The 19,971-nt window shown below is 41.7% G+C and overlaps 1 protein-coding gene across 1 annotated transcript in view; it reads left to right on the top strand.

The window, feature by feature from the left end:
• The first annotated feature begins 378 nt into the window (after positions 1 to 378).
• Positions 379 to 19,971, top strand: part of nlgn4xb (neuroligin 4 X-linked b) — a 26,653-nt gene continuing 7,060 nt past the window's right edge. The window contains exons 1-7 of the mRNA XM_054747027.2: positions 379 to 989; positions 2,141 to 3,361; positions 5,030 to 5,182; positions 8,861 to 9,046; positions 9,263 to 9,713; positions 13,251 to 13,464; positions 16,437 to 16,561. Coding sequence (XP_054603002.1) covers positions 2,899 to 3,361; positions 5,030 to 5,182; positions 8,861 to 9,046; positions 9,263 to 9,713; positions 13,251 to 13,464; positions 16,437 to 16,561 — 1,592 coding nt within the window. The 5' untranslated portion in view covers positions 379 to 989; positions 2,141 to 2,898. The remainder of the gene's footprint in view (positions 990 to 2,140; positions 3,362 to 5,029; positions 5,183 to 8,860; positions 9,047 to 9,262; positions 9,714 to 13,250; positions 13,465 to 16,436; positions 16,562 to 19,971) is intronic.

The following is a 19,971-nucleotide window of genomic DNA, read 5'->3' as shown; positions in this document are numbered from 1 at the left end:
TGTCGAGGAGAGGAATATCAAGTCCTGAATGCTGCTGCAGCAGGGTGTGCTGACGTGAGGAGTGTTCCCAAACACAGTTAGCAACGACTGCGGACCAACTGCATTACCACACACACACACACACACACACACACACACACACACACACACACACACACACACACACACACACACACACACACACACACACACACACACACACACAGAAAGCTGCTTGCAGTCATGGCATAATAAAACGGGGACAGCCTCTCCTGCTCTTGTCCTGAAGAGGTCACTGTGTACTCTAGCATCAGTCGTGCACATGTGCACATATGCTCGTGCAGGATCGAGTGTGTGCAGGTGAATACACGTCATTTTCTGACAGTAACGCATTGTCTACAGGTGTGTGAAGTCATCCGTGTTCATGCACTAATATTCTTCAATAACATGCACCCCTGTGTGCGCGTCATCCCCTCCATTTCTCCCCCTTTCCCCCTAGTCTGTGCGTCCTCGCAAGAGCTAGGTGCGTATCATTGGATCAGTAGCTGCTGCCTGCCACAGTGTCCAATCGCATCTAGGAGGAGAAAATAGAGAGAAAGAAAGGGAGGCAGCGAGAGGGAGATGGGGGAGGAGAAAGAGAGGAAGCAGAGGGAGTGAGATTGATCGTTTGAACGTCCTGGGCCCGGTGTTCAAAGGGGAAACACTTTCATTGCAACTAGATTTTTAAAGAATGATATTTTTTCTCGTTGCACGGACTTAGCCAAAGAAGCTCCAGGGGCTGTTTTATCCCTCCGTTTCTTCTTTCTTTATTTGGGTTATTTCCACCCAGGAGACGTGCAACTACCAACACATCCACCACCGGCGGCAGGAGCAGCAGCGGTACAGGAATATCTCCCAATATCCCATCCCGGGCACGTCGGAGGAGCCGCAGCAGCGACAGCAGGAGGCGAATATTCTGCGGCTGGACGGGAAGATGCTCCGCGGGAATTCACTCCTCTCCTCCCGCCTGGGTATGCCGCTTCCTTACATTTTCTTCTTTGGGTGCTTTTTTTTTCTTACTGCAGATGGGATGCAGCTTGAGGGTTTGCATTTGTGCGTGCGTGTGCGTGTGTGTGTGCGCACGCAACGAAGAGCGTGTGTTTTTGCCGTAGTCAGCTTCATTACCAATTGAGAGTTAGGATATTCTGTCTTACGCGAAATCGTTTTTCCCCTCATTGCACTAGTTTTTCTAATCTTTTGTTCCTATTTTCTTATTTCTTTTGCTGCTTTTATCAGTTCTTTCCATGTAAAAACACGAGGGTGGGGGGTGGGGTGGGGGGTGCCTTGATAAATGGAGCGTTATTCATCAGCGTGTGTGTGATCACCACTGGAATGTTAACTAGCACCTTGGACAGCGCCAACACAACCCCACAAAGGAGGATTGGGAGCCTGATGATGGCTCCCTAATTCTAACACAAGTGGGGGGTTACAGTTTAATGAGTGCGTGTGGGTGCACGTGTCCGTGAGGTTATAGAGATTTCCCCCGAGCGTGGTCGTGGATGTGTTAATATTCTGTCCTCAGGCCCTGAGAGAGAGAGAGAGAGAGAGAGAGAGAGAGAGAGAGAGAGAGAGAGAGAGAGAGAGAGAGAGAGAGAGAGAGAGAGAGAGAGAGAGAGAGTCGACTGGAGAGCAGCTGTGTGTGTGTGTGTGTGTGTGTGTGTGTGTGTGTGTGTGTGTGTGACATAAAGAACGAAACAGAGAAGCAAGCGTGTGCTTGTGTCACATGTTTCCAACCTTATGCTACATGCAGGTCAGGAGCCCTGTGGTGTATTCATGGTTTAATTAAGCATGTGACGTGACACCCACACTACCCCCCATACACACACACTTCTCCCCCACACAGGTCCTGTGATCTGTGAAACACAGTGTAGTGAAGATGTGACACAGCAGCCCCCTGACAGGCTGACACCAAGTTAAGCTGAGCGGACAACATCTTGTTTGCCCCATCTATCACTCTCATATCTATTTTTAAAGTGAACAGCAAGCAAGGTAGCATAGTTTGTGTGCGATGATGATGATGATGATGATGTGTGTGTGTGAGACTGTTTTTGCTTTTGTGATTGTTGGACAGAAACACAAATGCATCTTTCCTTACTCCCTCTTCTTTATTTCTTGTGTCCAGGCGGCAGTTTGAGTTTGTTATGGGGGTGACCGGAAGGAGAAAGTGACAGAGGAACAGTGATGCTACTGTTTACATAACAAAATACACCCCCCCTACACACACACACACACACACACACACACACACACACACACACACACACACACACACACACACACACACACACACACACACACACACACACACACACACACACACACACACACACACACTCACTCACTCACTCACTCACTCACTCACTCACTCACTCACTCACTCACTCACTCACTCACTCACTCACTCACTCACACCATACATGACCACAGACATGCACACTGGCTGAAACTGGCAGTCCAGGACAACCCTAAGCCCCACAACTAAACACTTTAACACACACACACACACACACACACACACACACACACACACACACACACACACACACACACACACACACACACACACACACACACACACACACACACACACACACACACACACACACACACACACACACACACACACACACACACACACACACACACACAGTCTCGTATTTAAGGGACTCACTGACTGAGTGACTGCACTCTCAGAGAAACAGAATCACACACGTGAGGACGAGGTTGCAAGCAGAGGACTGGACTATGTGTTGTGTGTGTTATGGGCCAAGCTGAGGAGCAGCTGTGAGTCCGAGCTGGCCACCTCTGAGAGGTCAGCACAGTCGTGACCCTGAACCTGCATCTAGTCCCTCCTCCTCTGCTTTCTCGTTGTTCACCACCATGTCTCAGCTGAGGACCTGCCGTCACACATCCTTCTCCTCCCCCTCTGGGTTTCCAGCCCTCCTCCTCTCCCTTTGGCTCTCCCTTTCCCTCCAACCGGCCCGTGTGTTGGCCGAACAAGCTGTTCCTGTCGTGTCCACGGCACAGGGCCGAATCCGTGGCATGCTGACCCCTCTGCCCTCAGACCTTCTCGGGCCTGTCATTCAGTACTTGGGAGTGCCGTACGCCAGGCCTCCCACTGGGGATCGGCGCTTTCAGCCTCCGGAGCCACCACTGCCCTGGCCGGGAATACGAAATGTGACGCAGTTCGCTCCAGTATGCCCGCAGTCACTGGACGAGAGGAGCATGCTGGGAGACATGATGCCGTCTTGGCTAACCGCAAACCTGGACATAGCAGCAACATACCTCACTCACCAGAGCGAGGATTGCCTCTACCTCAACATTTATGTGCCCACCGAGGAAGGTGAGTCACCCGGCGCAGAGCACTGACTTTCAGGGCCTTGGCTGATTAAATATGCATGTGGGATTGGGATTGAGATTACGTGTTTTGGTTCGCTGTGCCCTGAGGTTAAGACACAAGCTAAGAAAACGATTCCTTTGGCTGTGACAAATGATTAAAACATAGGAGTGTGCTGTTGGGGCCCAGATTTAGCCTTGTTGAATAAATAAATAAAGGTTTTAAAACATGCCCCCCCCCCCCCCCCCCATGCATGCCGCTGGTTGAACCAGGACTTACTAAGCAGACACCTGCGTCGGTTGCTACGGGGTTTACTCCTTCACTTGTGGAGGAAAGTGGTAAGGACACAGGCTCAGCCATGCATACATAGTGACTGACCCTACACACACACACACACACACACACACACACACACACACACACACACACACACACACACACACACACACACACACACACACACACACACACACACACACACACACACACACACACACACACACACACACACACACACACACACACACACACACACACACTTTCATTAGGTGTCTTACTTATGTGACACTGATGGGTATCTATCTATCTATCTATCTATCATCTATCTATCTATCTATCTATCTATCTATCTATCTATCTATCTATCTATCTATCTATCTATCTATCTATCTATCTATCTATCTATCTATCTATCTATCTATCTATCTATCTATCTATCTATCTATCTATCTATCTATCTATCTATCTATCTATCTATCTATCTATCTATCTATCTATCTATCTATCTATCTATCTATCTATCTATCTATCTATCTATCTATCTATCTATCATCTATCTATCTATCTATCTATCATCTATCTATCATCTATCATCTATCTATCTATCATCTATCTATCATCTATCATCTATCTATCTATCTATCTATCTATCTATCTATCTATCTATCTATCTATCTATCTATCTATCTATCTATCTATCTATCTATCTATCTATCTATCTATCTATCTATCTATCTATCTATCTATCTATCTATCTATCTATCTATCTATCTATCTATCTATCTATCTATCTATCTATCTATCTATCTATCTATCTATCTATCTATCTATCTATCTATCTATCTATCTATCTATCTATCTATCTATCTATCTATCTATCTATCTATCTATCTATCTATCTATCTATCTATCTATCTATCATCTATCTATCATCTATCTATCTATCATCTATCTATCATCTATCATCTATCTATCTATCTATCTATCTATCTATCTATCTATCTATCTATCTATCTATCTATCTATCTATCTATCTATCTATCTATCTATCTATCTATCTATCTATCTATCTATCTATCTATCTATCTATCATCTATCTATCTATCTATCTATCTATCATCTATCTATCTATCTATCTATCTATCTATCTATCTATCTATCTATCTATCTATCTATCTATCTATCTATCTATCTATCTATCTATCTATCTATCTATCTATCTATCTATCTATCTATCTATCTATCTATCTATCTATCTATCTATCTATCTATCTATCTATCTATCTATCTATCTATCTATCTATCTATCTATCTATCTACCTACCTACCTACCTACCTATCTACCTACCTACCTACCTACCTACCTACCTACCTACCTACCTACCTACCTACCAGACATCCACGAGGAGGGGGGTCAGCGGCCGGTGATGGTGTTCGTCCACGGTGGCTCGTATTCTGAAGGCACCGGGAACATGATGGACGGGAGCGTGCTAGCGAGCTATGGCAACGTCATCGTCATCACACTCAACTATCGATTGGGAGTTTTGGGTAAAAGAGAAAACAGTTTTTTATTCAGTGTTAGAAGTTGTGTCATGCATGATGGCATTGTGACTCTGCATTAATTATATTTTTGCAAGAATGTATGTTTCAGAGAAAAAAAATCTGAAATACTTCAAATTCTGCTTTCGAGGTATCGTCATAGAAACGCTGAGCCTCTGTGGCAACATCTACTTTGTTTGAAGATAAAGCTCAGCATGATCATACTGATGGTCAGAACACATCCAAAGGCCTCCCTTGATAGAACCCACAAGTCACTATAGAAAACATCAATTTATTCCATATTTGTTATTTCTGTTGTTACATTTACCCCTGTATCAAATTTAATGACATAATTACAAATTTCCTACAGAAATGTGATCATTTGAACTCCTTTTTCTGATATGACTCACCTGAGCTGCATGATGCTAGGTGAGGCTGGAGTGATAAACAGATTACTTAACCACATTTATGAGTGGGAAACATAAACAAACGGGATTTATATAAACATAGATGCAGTGTTTCTTAACACTTTGTAGTACCATCTGATTTTATTTCCCATAATTTAGAATTTGATTAATGCGGCTTGATCGTGAATAAATTCTGCAATTATCTTTGGATTCACAAGTTAAACATAACCACTTCGTTTACGTTGACTTTTACCACGACAGTTCACTTTTTGTAAACAAACTTACTCCCTTTTCACCATCAGGATTATTTAATCCTTCATTGAGCTATAAAATGTAAATACCACGAGTGATTTATTTCCCCCCAAAGCACTTTTTGCTGTTATTTATTTCTGTTTTTGCTGTACTTAAAAAAATACTCCAAACACGTTCATAACGGTTGTCCCTTGGGGAAATCGACCCCCCGAAGCCTTCTTTTCCTCCCCTCACTTCTAGCATCGACTCAGATCTGATCCTTTTTAACTCTGTGACTCTCTGAGTCAGTGCTCTCTCAACAGCAACATTTTGGATTCCCTTTGGATTGTCTAATTTTAGACAGCTCTGCTTTGCTCAGGAGCTGAAACAAATAGAAGAACTTAAAATCCAGTCGCTTGAGGCTTTTGTTTTTTTTTCCGGTGTATTGAAACAACAAAGCATGAGCGGGGCCACACGAGGGCTCAAGCGTTTAATGGAATCAAGCATCATTCACTTGACCGTATGAATACTGAGTTGTGAGCACGTTAGAGGAGTCAAGTGCACCAAAAGCATCAGATTGGCTAAATGATACTATTAGTTTTTGTTTATATAAAAACAAGCTCTTGATAAAAATCTATCAAACTGGATTTACTTTATAATAAATAAAAAGAAACCACAGCTGAAAGCTCGAGCAGCATTCTTGTGCCTATTTCTAAGACTAAGAAAGCATTTAAGGCTCATTTGAGACGTTTTGCTCCCAGATGGAAAGTCACATCCTGGCTCAGCTTTAATTAAGTAGATAATACATTTTTTTTATTAGACAAGGGCAGCAAAGACAGGAAATGTGGGGAAAGATATTCAGTGAAGGTCCAGCAGGCTGAGAATTGGTCCTGGGACTGACTGCTTCAGGGCGTTTGAGCCCATGTGGAATGCTCCTTAACAACTTAGCTAACAGGTTGCCTCAGGCAAAGAGGATCTCTTAAATGGATTGAACTTCAGTTGAATAAACTGTCTTAAAATCTGCATTTTCGAGGCTTTTTATTTGACGCTGACTTCCTAGGTGGCTGAGTTATTTTGCACGATGCTTATTTCTGCTGCTGCATATTGTTGTGAGCAAGATAAAGAAAATCCCACATTGTTTTGTGTCTTCACGTCCATCGTCTGTGTTCACGGCACTCTCATCATCACCATCATCATCACCTTGGGTAACAGCATCATCTCCTTCCTCCACCTCCTCCTCTTTTCATCATCATGAGCTGGATGCATGAGGTGAGCCTATTTACAAAAAGCAATGTACTACTATTTCAGTAATAGTTCTTGTTACCCAGCTGTAATAACTTAAAAGTGGTTACTGGTTTTAGAAGTGGAGCATGCCTTTATGAAAATGTAAAGAGCTCAAATAAAGATTCACCCTAACATTGCACGAAGGGATTTAATACAGCACACAAGAAGTCATCCCAGAACCGTTCAGGATAAATATAATAATAATATTGCCCCATTTGCTTAGATGAAATCTCTGATAAAATGCACATAAGTGAAGGAATGTTTTATTTTAGCCTTGCCTTTATGCTTATTGTGCACTTATGTGCTCGGGGTTCTCAGAAATGAGCTTCTGCAGTAATGAGATATACTGTGGCGAAGCAAGCCATTAGGATCCTCAGTGTTTACTTAATATCGTCAGTAGTGGGGGAATAGGGGGAAGCTGAGGATAAAATGGTGTGTGTGTGTGTGTGTGGTTTCTGCTTGTGTAAATTTACAAAAAATATGAACGTACCTTCATGGTTTTAACAGATTTGAGAAAATGTGGGAAAAGCACATATTTTTTTCATTGAGAAACCGTTTTTTATTTTTTATTTTGGAAACACGATCGGTCTCTCTGAATGTATAATGCTAGCTAAACCTGAAAATAGTTTTCTACTCCTTTTTCCTGCATTAGCCTTGGATAGGAAATAGACGGAGAAATGTTCGGACTACCAAAGCCAGTCAGATCTACGTCCCAATGTAAATTAGCGTCATGCACTCCCCCATCTTGGATCACGACGGCTGTTGTTCGTTTAGCGTCCAGGAGAGAGCAGAGCACGTCTCGGCTAATAGAAGCTAACCCTTAGCATTAGCTAATCCACAACACGGCAAAATTCCTTCAGGCTTGTGTTATTTGTGGGGATAAAAAAGAAACGACGTTAGTGGTGGAGTCGTTTGCTGTTAGCCAATCAGAGGTGAGACCTTCGTGTTCAGCTCTCCTCTTCTCTGGGTCAACTCTAGTTCCTATAACAGGAGCGCCAGAGCTTTTTTTCCCCCACACAGATCCACTCACAAGGCATTCATTTACACTAGAGACCACTGCAGATGTGTTGAAATTAAAAACGATTAAGACTATGGTGGGCACTTAATGCACTGTGATTTATTATCGTGATTCTTCAGTTAAGCAATGTTGATTATATATTTTCTTCATCAAGTTGACGCAGTGATAGCTAGATCTTGTTGTATTGTTGTTGTGTCCCATTTTTTGTTCTTTTGCTTTTTTTTTGTCTTTTTCTGCAGGTCTAGAAGCAGACTCTTGTTCATTATAGTTTATTTTTGTGGACCCCCCCCCCCCCTCCCCACATTTTCTTTTCCTTTCTCTTTCACCTCTGTCTCCGTGTCTGGTCGGAATTACAAGCATTCAAGAACAATAACAATAAAGTTTTAAGTATCAGGCATGACATTAAAAGCAGATGCTTTGATGCTCCACCTGAGAGTAAATCTGTAAGGCTTGTCACCAGCATTCAGACATCAATTCTGCTTGCTTCACAGCCAGACAGGATACGGTTAAAAAAAAAAAAAAAAAAAAAGAAAATGATTCAACTTGGTCTTTAAAGGTGCGTTTACTAGTCATGCATGATTGATTTCTCCAGTGGGAGCACGATTAGCTCACGTCAAACCAATCATCCACTTGTGTGCTTGTGGGTTGCAGCTGTTTGATGTAGATTACGTAAATCGAACTTATGATAAAAATGTTAGTTTGAATGTTTGGTTTCTGTTTACTTGCCTTCTGTCTGCCTTCCTGTAGGGTTTCTTAGCACGGGCGACCAGGCAGCAAAAGGAAACTATGGCTTGCTCGATCAGATTCAGGCTCTTCGCTGGGTGAAGGAGAACATTGGAGCTTTTGGTGGAGATCCTAGCAGAGTCACAGTGTTTGGATCTGGTGCTGGGGCTTCCTGTGTGAGCCTCCTCACCTTGTCCCACTACTCTGAAGGTAAGAAAGATGAAAAAATGAGAATTCTTTCACATTTAAACAGTGAAAATTTAAAGTGAGATCGGCTAAATTATTTGGAAGTTATTTTCTGTGCACAAGTACGTTGTGTAAAACTCCACCGTGCAGATACGCACGCCCACGCATTCACACTCATGCCTCAGTCCACGTATTCATGCATCAATGTTTTGCATTCATCTTAGCGTGTTTCTGTGTCAGACCTTTTCCACAGAGCCATCATCCAGAGCGGCAGCGCTTTAGCCAGTTGGGCTGTCAACTATCAGCCGAGCAAGTACGCTCGGCAGCTTGGTGAGAGGGTGGGCTGCGGCATCGACGACAGCACTCAGCTGGTTGCCTGCCTCCAGGGCCGGAGTTACCGTGAACTGGTGGAGCAGAACATAACTCCAGCCAAATATCACACAGCTTTTGCCCCTGTGATTGATGGTGATGTTATACCGGACGACCCCCAGATTCTGATGGAGCAGGGAGAGTTTCTGAACTATGATGTGATGCTGGGGGTAAATCAGGGTGAAGGGGTGAAGTTTGTGGAGGGCATTGTGGACTCAGAGGACGGCGTCACCGCCGAGGACTTTGACTTCGCTGTGTCGGACTTTGTGGATAGCTTGTATGGATACCCAGAAGGCCGAGACACATTACGAGAAAGCATACGGTGAGTTATTATATATTTATTTAATAATTAGTTTAAATATTTGTCTTTATTGGAAATATTAGTACTATATTCCTTTCTTAGAAGTATATTTAGATGGGAATACGTGCATCCATCATTAATATTTCCTTGTATATAATTTTGAATGGCCATTTACTAGAATAAGTTTACAAGCTCTGATGTTAACTAACCTATTTATTGCCCTATAACTTAATCTGTAGTTGCTATCATTTTATTACAACCAGGAAAGTGCAATATTTTTGGCCAACATTGACATTTACATATATACAGATAATATGGAAATGGATAAGTATCATTTTTTACTCTTTTAATGACACAATGTTTACCTACCATGCACACATTAGACCTTTAATTTGTCAACTACTCCCTCAAAATATGAAGGTAAAGTTATTGAGATATTTCTCTTTGTTTGGCACAAGTGGCTTTACTTAAACTGAAGTAATTGTCCTACTTTGCACAGATAATGTTTAAAGTTTAAATATGATTTATAGGAGATGATGCTAGTTATCTAAAATTATTTAGTTTATAATTTTTTCAATGAGGGGTGGGGTGTCAGGTTTATATTGGTATCAAAAATGAAACGTCACACTATATCGGATATTAGCGAAAAAGTCGATTGAATATAGAATAGCTCTATTTACACTATTAATAAAAAAGGTAATTAAATATTAATAATATTAGGATCTGCATCTTTGGTGATGTCACCCAGCCCCCCCCCCCCCCCCCCAAAAAAAAAGAACTAAAATACAATCTGAATATTTTGAGTAGCTCAGAATCAAAATTCAAAAAATCTAAAGCTTTATTTGTACCCGAAGGTAAAAACAGCGTTTAATTTGTTGGCAGATGTTTTTCAGACATAAAACAGCTGATAAAAAGGGATCAGCCCCCAAAGATTGATGTGATTTCTGCATATGTGATGGTCCTCGGAAAAATATGAGTGCTTCTTGACAAAAAGATGCTGAATAATGCAAAAGCAAAATTCATGCATCAACACCCCCAAAGTTCACAAATGATCACTATACATACATACATACATACATACATACATACATACATACATACATACATACATACATACATACATACATATATATATATATATATATATATATATATATATATAATATATTATATATATATTATATATATATGTGTGTGTATATATATACAGTATATATACACACACACACACACACACACACACACACACACACACACACACACACACACACACACACACACACACACACATATATATATATATATATATATATATATACCGGTATGTATATATATATATATATATATATATATATATATATATATATATATATATATATGTATATACACATACATACATACATACATACATACATACATATATATATATACATACATTTATACATACATACATACATACATATACATATAGTGATCATTTACATAACATATTGGCATTGAAATGCCACCTATGCATAAAAACCTGAAAGTCAGATGCCATTATTATCCATTTATAATTTTGTTGGTAAATCTGTGATGCTTATATCCTTTGTTATGAAACTTTTGAACAGATGTCCGGGTATCAATTCCATAGCAGGTGTTTATGAATGAAACTATCGAATCACCACCCACTTCTCAACAACATGGCAAATAATATAATTATTTCTGAACAAGATAAGCCCAGATATGGAGACACACAGCGACAGCAGCTCATTAACAAAAGAATTAGCGTGCACACACAAAGCTCTGCGTTGCTAAGCAACAAAGCAATAGCTGGACTTCCTTTCCAGACATTAACATCCATTAGTCTATTTGTTGTACTCATTAGTCTGATCATCATCTTACTCTAAGTTCAGCCGCTCTGTAGATTCGGTTTCCCTGCTGCAGCACCGATCTCTAAAGATCTCAGATAGTAAACAAGTCTGAACGAAGGTAATGAATTTACATCACATATCGGGGAACGCGGTTTGTGGCTGATAAGGCTGTCTGATGCTTTTACGAGAACTTCCTTATGAATGCCTTCATATTTTATCTGTAATGTTGAAAACTGCCTTGCTTAGAGCTGAGGCTACACACCTCACCCCCTCCAAACTCGAGCTGCAAGCTCCGTCCTCCAGAAGCAGCTTCTTTTATTCTAACCTCTTTGTAGATTTATTATTTAATCCTTTGCCACTTTGATGCTTTTTGTTCCATTTCATCAGTAACTGGTTATTTGTAAATGTAGCTGAACCAGACAACTGACAAATTATTATCAAGCTGTCCTTGAAGGAATACAGCGATTGAAACTAAGATTCTCTCATGCCGTGATGTTTTCCATTATTCTGACAATGTGATAAAAATTTGGCCAGTGGATTATGAGATATTTTGCAGAAAGACAGGCGTGGTTGACTCCCAACATTTTGTTGCAAAGATCTCACGTGAACACTTGAAGGTTATAGAGTATGTATTAATGATGCCTTTAAGTTACCATCATGCCAAATATTAGCCTCAATATCTCTAATATTGACTCAGTTATATAACAGCTGTATAACACACGAAAGATCAGACCATACCTAACACAACATGCCACCCAGCTCCTGGTGCAATCTATTGTCATCTCCTGCCTCGATTACTGTAATGCCCTTCTAACTGGTCTTCCAGGCTGTACGGTGAGACCTCTTCAAATGGTCCAGAACACAGCGGTGCGTCTGGTCTTCAATCAGCCTAAAAGAGCACACGTCACCCCTCTGTTCATTGAGCTCCACTGGCTACCGCTAGCAGCACGCATCAAATTCAAATTGCTAACACTAGCATACAAAGTCCGAGATGGTACGACTCCCATCTACCTGAATCCTCTTACAAAGGCTTACGTCTCGGCCCGGCCGCTCCGGTCATCACAGGATCGTCGGCTAGCAGTGCCTACACCACACTCAGGACAATCCAGACTCTTCTCATGCATCGTTCCACAAATGTGGAATGCCCTACCAAGCAATACCAGAACAGGGGCTTCCTTTTCGACTTTTAAGAAACTCCTGAAGACCCTGCTCTTCAGAGAGCATCTTCTAAACTAGCACCCTCCCTGCACCCGTCCCCCCTCTCTACTGTCCATTCCTTGTTCCCTACTCCCCATGATTGATGTCAAGTTGTTGTTATTGTTGTTGTTAGCCTCAAAGGCAATATGCCGATTATCACTTGTAAGTTGCTTTGGACAAAAGCGTCTGCTAAATACATAAACATAAACATAAACAGTTATAGTAATTTTCTCTTTGAGTTGATGTTGGTGGATTTGCAATTATTACTTTCTGGGGGTTGCATCACTTGATTAGTTTGTCGTTGTGGCTGTGGATAAACTAACAAAGCAGTGCTTATGACTTACGGAAACTCAAAAAGTCGTAACATGTCACTGAGATCAACAAGGATTATATAAAGAGTACTTTAAACTTGAAAGCAAAGTTTAAAGTCTTCAAAGATCTTTACTCATTAGATTTACAGATTTTCACAGACCAACTCTCACCTAATTTCGTGTGCATTCTTTTAAAGGTTCATGTACACAGACTGGGCTGACCGCGACAATGCAGAAACACGCAGGAAGACGCTGGTAGCACTTTTTACCGACCACCAATGGGTGGCACCAGCAGTTGCCACAGCTGATCTCCATGCTCAGTACGGATCTCCAACCTACTTTTACTCCTTCTACCACCACTGCCAGAGTGACGCCACGCCGCCATGGGCTGATTCCGCCCACGGCGACGAGGTATGACATGTTTTTATTTATTTACTTTCAATCTTTGCGGTTCTAGATTGGACAAAATAGCAAGCAAGATGAAACTACAAAAAAAAAAAAAAAAAAAAAACAGAAATTATTGACAGTATTTGGTCATTTTCTTCATGTGAAAAAGAAGTCTTGCAGATTTTGGTTGTCTTCTGGGATTTGGGAGTGCTGACAAGAACTGGCAGGACAAGTGGACCATGGCTTGGGCAGTAGCATGATCAAACCTTTGGGAATAGAGGAGCTTGGTCACCTTCTTCATAGGCTCACACGGGGAGGGTGTTGCAGAGGTAGCTCTGCGTAGTGAAAAGGCCTGAATGGTAATAAGCTGTCTTTGCTGACATAAGTTTGAAATCATTTGGTAGGGGAACCGTGCCTTTGACTTGGCAGAATGGAGCAGTGGTCCCTTGTTTAAAGTGAAAGACTAGAAAATGTCTTCCACAACTCTCAGCTGAAAGTCAATGGAGAGGAATCTGTCTGATGATCAAACCTGAAATAGGAGGTGTAACATATTTGTCGTCCTTTGTTCCGTCTCTTATACCTTGCAAAACAATGTGAGGGTGTTTGGGACTTTATCCAGTAAGTCTACACGTGTTGTGATGACTTGATTTATAATTGTGTTCCCCGTGGGGTCCAGTGGGGAAACTGTAGATTGAGGTATCAGGTCACTAAAATGAAGATAAAAAGCAACAAAAATAATTCTTTCCAAAATTTCGATCAAAGTGAAGACACACAAATTTTCTATTTTCAGCATTTGCTTGTGGACACAAATAACCTTGATTTTAGGTTCACTGTCCACAACAAAAAAATGCTCTGACATCAGAAATGTGACTAGTGTTTACATTCACTAGCTTGTTTTTACAAGCTCTGTTACTGCTCTCTTAGAAGACCACAGGCAGAGGACAACATAAAGGACAGTTGTTGCTCACCGCCTCGTTATTCCACATCAAGAAGCAACAAGATGCTAACGCTTTTGGGAAGTACTGCCGCCTACAGGCATGGCATGCCTATGACTGCGCCTCACAATGCACCTGAAAACATGTTGGTGTGGAGCCAATCTTTTTGCTATGGGCTGGGTAGGAAATTTGGTTTTACATAAACCACCTGTCTACATGGCTTTAGTTTACATAGAATTAAATGGATGCAATTTGAAGATGTGGTCCAGTTGGCTTCTTTAAGCAGAGTTAAGGTTGGTTTGTGGCATCCATCCATCCACTTTGACTATCCGGGGTCAGGTCATGGGGTAGCAACCTAAGCAGAGATAACCAGACTTCCCTCTCCCCAGTCCCTTGGGTCAGCTCTTCTCTGGGAATGCTAAGATATCCCGTCAGTCGAGAAACGTTCCTCCAGCACGTCCTGGGTCTTAGGTCTCCTGTCCTCCCGGTTGGACGTGCCCGAATCACCTCACCAGGGAGGCGTTTAGAAGGCATCCTAACCAGATACCCAAGGCAACTCAGTTGACTCAGTCAGAAAATGTTGGATTGTCAACTCTGAATTTTGAGTCCCTCTAGTAGAGGATTTACGGTAGATAGACTGGAGGAGCAGACTGACTAGTGGAACAAGGGACCACCTGCAGATGTTTTGAGACGGTAGAATTCAGGTGTGGAGGAACTATCTCAATCTTGGGGTGAAGCTTTTGGTGTTGATGTATTGCCACTCCAACCAACCTACACCAGCCAATTTAAAATGCGTTTCTTCCAAAGGGTGGCTGGACCGATTCTTAGAGACGGAATCAGCTCAGCTATTTCAGTTGCTCTGAGTACAATCACTGCCCCAACAATCTGTTGGAAGAGTTTTCATCCACTTAGGCTGAAATATCTGTTGACTTTACTCTTCTCCAACTTACTTGAAGCTGTCATGTTACACAAATCATTTCATGCCCATTTTATCTATTCATCAGCTAAATCATTCTCAAATCTTAGCACATCCAACACAAGGTCTATTTGTGCAAGCTTAAAATATCAACTGTTAAAGATTGTCCAACAAGGTTGCCAGGTTGATTATTTTTCCTATGATTGTCATTTCAAAATCATTAGTTTAAATTGAAGAATTAAAATTCTTAACTTTCAAACTTGTCTCTTCATTGAACTGAAACACAGACACACGGATATGATCGTCAGTTTATCGATGGAAACAACCTTTGAGTCTTCTTATTTCTATAAAATTTGGTTATTAATTTATTAAAATTAATATCTCAAATCAATATGTAGAATGGTTCCTCTTTCATAAAAGAGCATAAACCATTACACTACATAATGTGTAAGTGCATTATGGAAAAAGATGACAAAATGGGGTTAAAACTCAAACAGAATTAGGTACTTGAGTTTCAATTCAATTCAATAATTTATTTCACTCAAAGTTTCAATATACAAACTTCAAATCAGAATATAAGCATTCGAGTGAAATAGGGGGAGGAAGAAGAAAAAATCTTATATGACCTACCCCCTTTAACTAAGACAAGATAAATAACAAAAAGTACAAAATAGCCTTATACACAAAAAATTAACCGCTCTCTTACTTCCACAAATAATATCACTACTAAAACATTAATCCTCCATCCTCAACTCACCAAATCATACGATTTTAGCATTTTATCTTTATACATTTTTTTGAATTGATCAGTAGTTGTACATTTTTTTAATTCATCATCCAGGTTATTCCATAATTTCACACCATATATTGAAATACACATTTGCTTTAATGTAGTACGAACAAATATCCTTTTAAACTCTGTTTTCTTTCAACTCTTATCATTTTTTGGGATTAAAACAAAGAACCTTTGTAGATTAGTTTAAGTTTATTAGGAGTTTGTCAGGAAGCAGCTTTAATTGCATTAACTGCCCAGGGAAAGGATGTAATGTGTGTGTGTGTGTGTGTGTGTGTGTGTGTGTGTGTGTGTGTGTGTGTGTGTGTGTGTGTGTGTGTGTGTGTGTGTGTGTGTGTGTGTGCGCGTATAGGTGCCCTATGTGTTCGGCGTGCCCATGGTTGGTCCCACTGATCTGTTCAACTGTAACTTCTCCAAGAACGACGTGATGCTGAGCGCAGTGGTCATGACTTATTGGACCAACTTTGCCAAAACTGGGTGAGTTAATAAAATATCCCCCGATGTGAGACACCGACTGGAACACAAATCACGATGACACCGAGATTTTGTTAGGAAAATCAATACAAACAAAGCAAGACATTGATTCATTTCATTAGATGCTTTTTTGGTATTTATGCTCAACTTCCACTCATAGAAAACATCCAACTACAGTTCATAAAGATTAGGGTAATTAATCACTATTTAAAATGCAGTAAAAAGTACAGCAAGGAGACTGAGTGTTCCTTGTTTTTCATTTATATTAATGGCATTACTGGAACAGGTTTTGGCATCATGCAGTGGCGTAAGTGTGGACAGCTCACCCTGGACTCTACAGGACCAAACCTCTTCCAAGTTTGAAATAAAACAACGCTGTTATTAAGATCAACAGCTTCATCCGTCCACTTTCTTTGCACATGTCTCTCTTTTGGACTGAGCAACCGTGCTATGAGGCGTCAGCATCCACTAAAGGGATGCATAAAAACACCCGCTGCTGATCAAGATTCAGACCGGAGAGCTAGTTGCTGGGACGTGTAAAGCTTCCCTTCTTCATGAGATATTAGATTTCTATTTGGTAAGAGACATTTTCATAAAATGAGGCCGAATTTTATTGCAGCAGTAAAGAAAACCGAGTTAAAAGAAGCAAACAGCAAAAATAAAGATAAAAGAATTGACAGGTGAAGGATATATTTTAGTTTTCTCCTTCAAAAGCTCCAAGATGTGATGAAAAGACAATATCTTAAAGAGCAAGTCAACCCCTACCAGAGTCTAACTCCACTCTCACTTCATGTTTGAAAAATGCAACAAATGCTGTTGCCTGGCAGACCGAGAGGGCGGAGCCGCTAACAAATACACACACACACACACACACACAGGCTCACGACAGCATTGTGACATCATAATCTACCAGTTTACATCATAGCATACCTCTTAGCCAATAGCGGTGGCAGATTTAAATTCAAATGCAGTGCAGTTTTTACCTGACAACGGCACAACACTGACAGTTTTAGGCAGAATATTTAAATTTTAACTAAGATGCACTGAAGTACCAAATTATTGACGACACGTGTCTGCAGCACGATTAAACACTTGTTTATTTAGTTTATCAGCAAAAAAAAAAGTTTATTTGTGGGTGACTTGCTCTTTAAACATAATGAAACCATCGCTGCGGACCGTTCTGGCAAAGATGCAAACAGACTTTCTGTCAAAATCCTGACGAGTGTTTTCTTCTTGTTTTTGATCTTCGTTAAGAACACCCCCCACCCTCCCCTTCTCTTCTCTCATTTGTGGTTTACACCAATCCGGCGTGAGAGTTTACACAAAAAATTAAATTGAAAAGAACCGCCTGCAGCTACGATATTCGTCTCGTCGTCTCGTCTTCCTCCGCTTATCCGGGTCCGGGTCGCGGGGGCAGCATCCCAACTAGGGAGCTCCAGGCCGTCCTCTCCCCGGCCTTGTCCACCAGCTCCTCCGGCAGGACCCCAAGGCGTTCCCGGACCAGATTGGAGATGTAACCTCTCCAACGTGTCCTGGGTCGACCCGGGGGCCTTCTGCCGGCAGGACATGCCCGAAACACCTCCCCAGGGAGGCGTCCAGGAGGCATCCTAACCAGATGCCCAAACCACCTCAACTGGCTCCTTTCGATCCGGAGGAGCAGCGGTTCTATCCGAGTCCCTCCCGAATGTCCGAGCTCCTCACCCTATCTCTAAGGCTGAGCCCGGCCACCCTACGGAGGAAACTCATTTCGGCCGCTTGTATCCGCGATCTCGTTCTTTCAGTCATTACCCAAAGCTCATGACCATAGGTGAGGATTGGGACGTAGATCGAGAGCCTGGCTTTCTGGCTCAGCTCCCTCTTCCCCACGACAGATCGGCTCAGCGTCCGCATCACTGCAGACGCCGAACCAATCCGCCTGTCGATCTCCCGATCCCTCCTACCCTCACTCGTGAACAAGACCCCGAGATACTTAAACTCCTCCACTTGAGGTAGGACCTCTCCCCCGACCCGGAGGTGGCAAGCCACCCTTTTCCGGCTACGATATTCAATTTATTAAATTGAAAATGAAAAAATCCGCCAGTAGCAACAAGAATAATGCTGCAGAAAAAAATATCCATATTAAAACTTCACGAACCTGACAGTGCACATTGATAAGAGTCCTTTTTTATCTCTTCTCTCCGACTTGAAATACAAGATAAAAGTAATTGTTGGAGGTGGACTTTCTCTCTGCTGTGCTAGAAGTGAGTAATTACCAATAATTAATCCAATTGAGGTTCACTCCTCTGAGACTTGTTCAGATTTATAGAGACATCCGCAGCATAGACCTCGATCTAAACAGCCGTAGAGGCTTGCGGCCCGACAACGTAAAGAATCAGCACAGTGCTCTCACATGTTGGGACACAGGAGAAGCCCTCTTTAATGCGGATGCAGCAACACACTCGTGTCACATTAGGTTTGCAGTTTCCAGCACAGCCTGTATTGTCGTTACAACCGCAGCACGCTGTGGTGCAAAACCACCACGAGGAGATGTGAAGAGTTTGGTCCACACTTCAATTATCAACGGGGAACCTTCTGTGAAAAGAGATTTCACTCTGCTGAGAGCGCCTCTGATGATGATGGAACTCTGCGACAGCTCAATTGAACCGGGGAGAGACGACGCTCCCTGATGTATATTTTGTAAGCCTCTGTGTGGGTGTATAAATTCCCAGCTTGTGCGTGTGCCTGGGTGCTGGTAGGTCCTCTTTTGCTGCTCATACAGTTTGTGCAGATTGACAAGTGAGCACATACTATGTTAAGGGCACGCTTGAAAAAATAATGCGCAGCTGTTTTAATTTTTAATGTTTTAGCTGCTGGCACCGATGCATTTTGTACAACAAATAAACACCTGTCTGTACGCGACAGCGAGGTATTTCATCGCCCATCCATCAGCTGTTATGTTTACGTTGCAGGGGCTTTTAAATGTGCATCAAAACAATATCAGAACCAGGAAATAAACCAGACAAAAGTTAGCGATCTACAGATAAATCATCTCTGAGTTATGTTCAGTGGGAGCAAAAAAAAAAGAAAGAAAGCTTGTTTCCTTTGAGAAAATACTAGCTGCCACTGATTTGTTTCATGTCACCTTGATATCGATTGGAAAGATGTCTTGTGAAATTCTTGGCCAGCTTGAGAGAAACTCGGTATCCTCAGAGGACAGCTGGCAGCTAAGAAGTTCTCAGAAGCTCTTCTAGAGCCCCGTGACATTTAAGAAGTTCAAAAGAATAAATTATTGGAAAGCTTCCAATAAAAATCTGAACCAAAGATGGCAGAACACACATTTTTTTAAATCTTCACTGAATCATTTGCTTAAATTTAGACAGATTGAATGAAACGGCGTCATCTCATTTTATTTGCTCTGTGTACGCCCAGGGTTT

Source organism: Nothobranchius furzeri, chromosome 14 (genome assembly GCF_043380555.1).
Source record: "Nothobranchius furzeri strain GRZ-AD chromosome 14, NfurGRZ-RIMD1, whole genome shotgun sequence".
Taxonomy (NCBI): Eukaryota; Metazoa; Chordata; class Actinopteri; order Cyprinodontiformes; family Nothobranchiidae; genus Nothobranchius; species Nothobranchius furzeri.
This window is presented reverse-complemented; position numbering and strand designations above follow the sequence as displayed.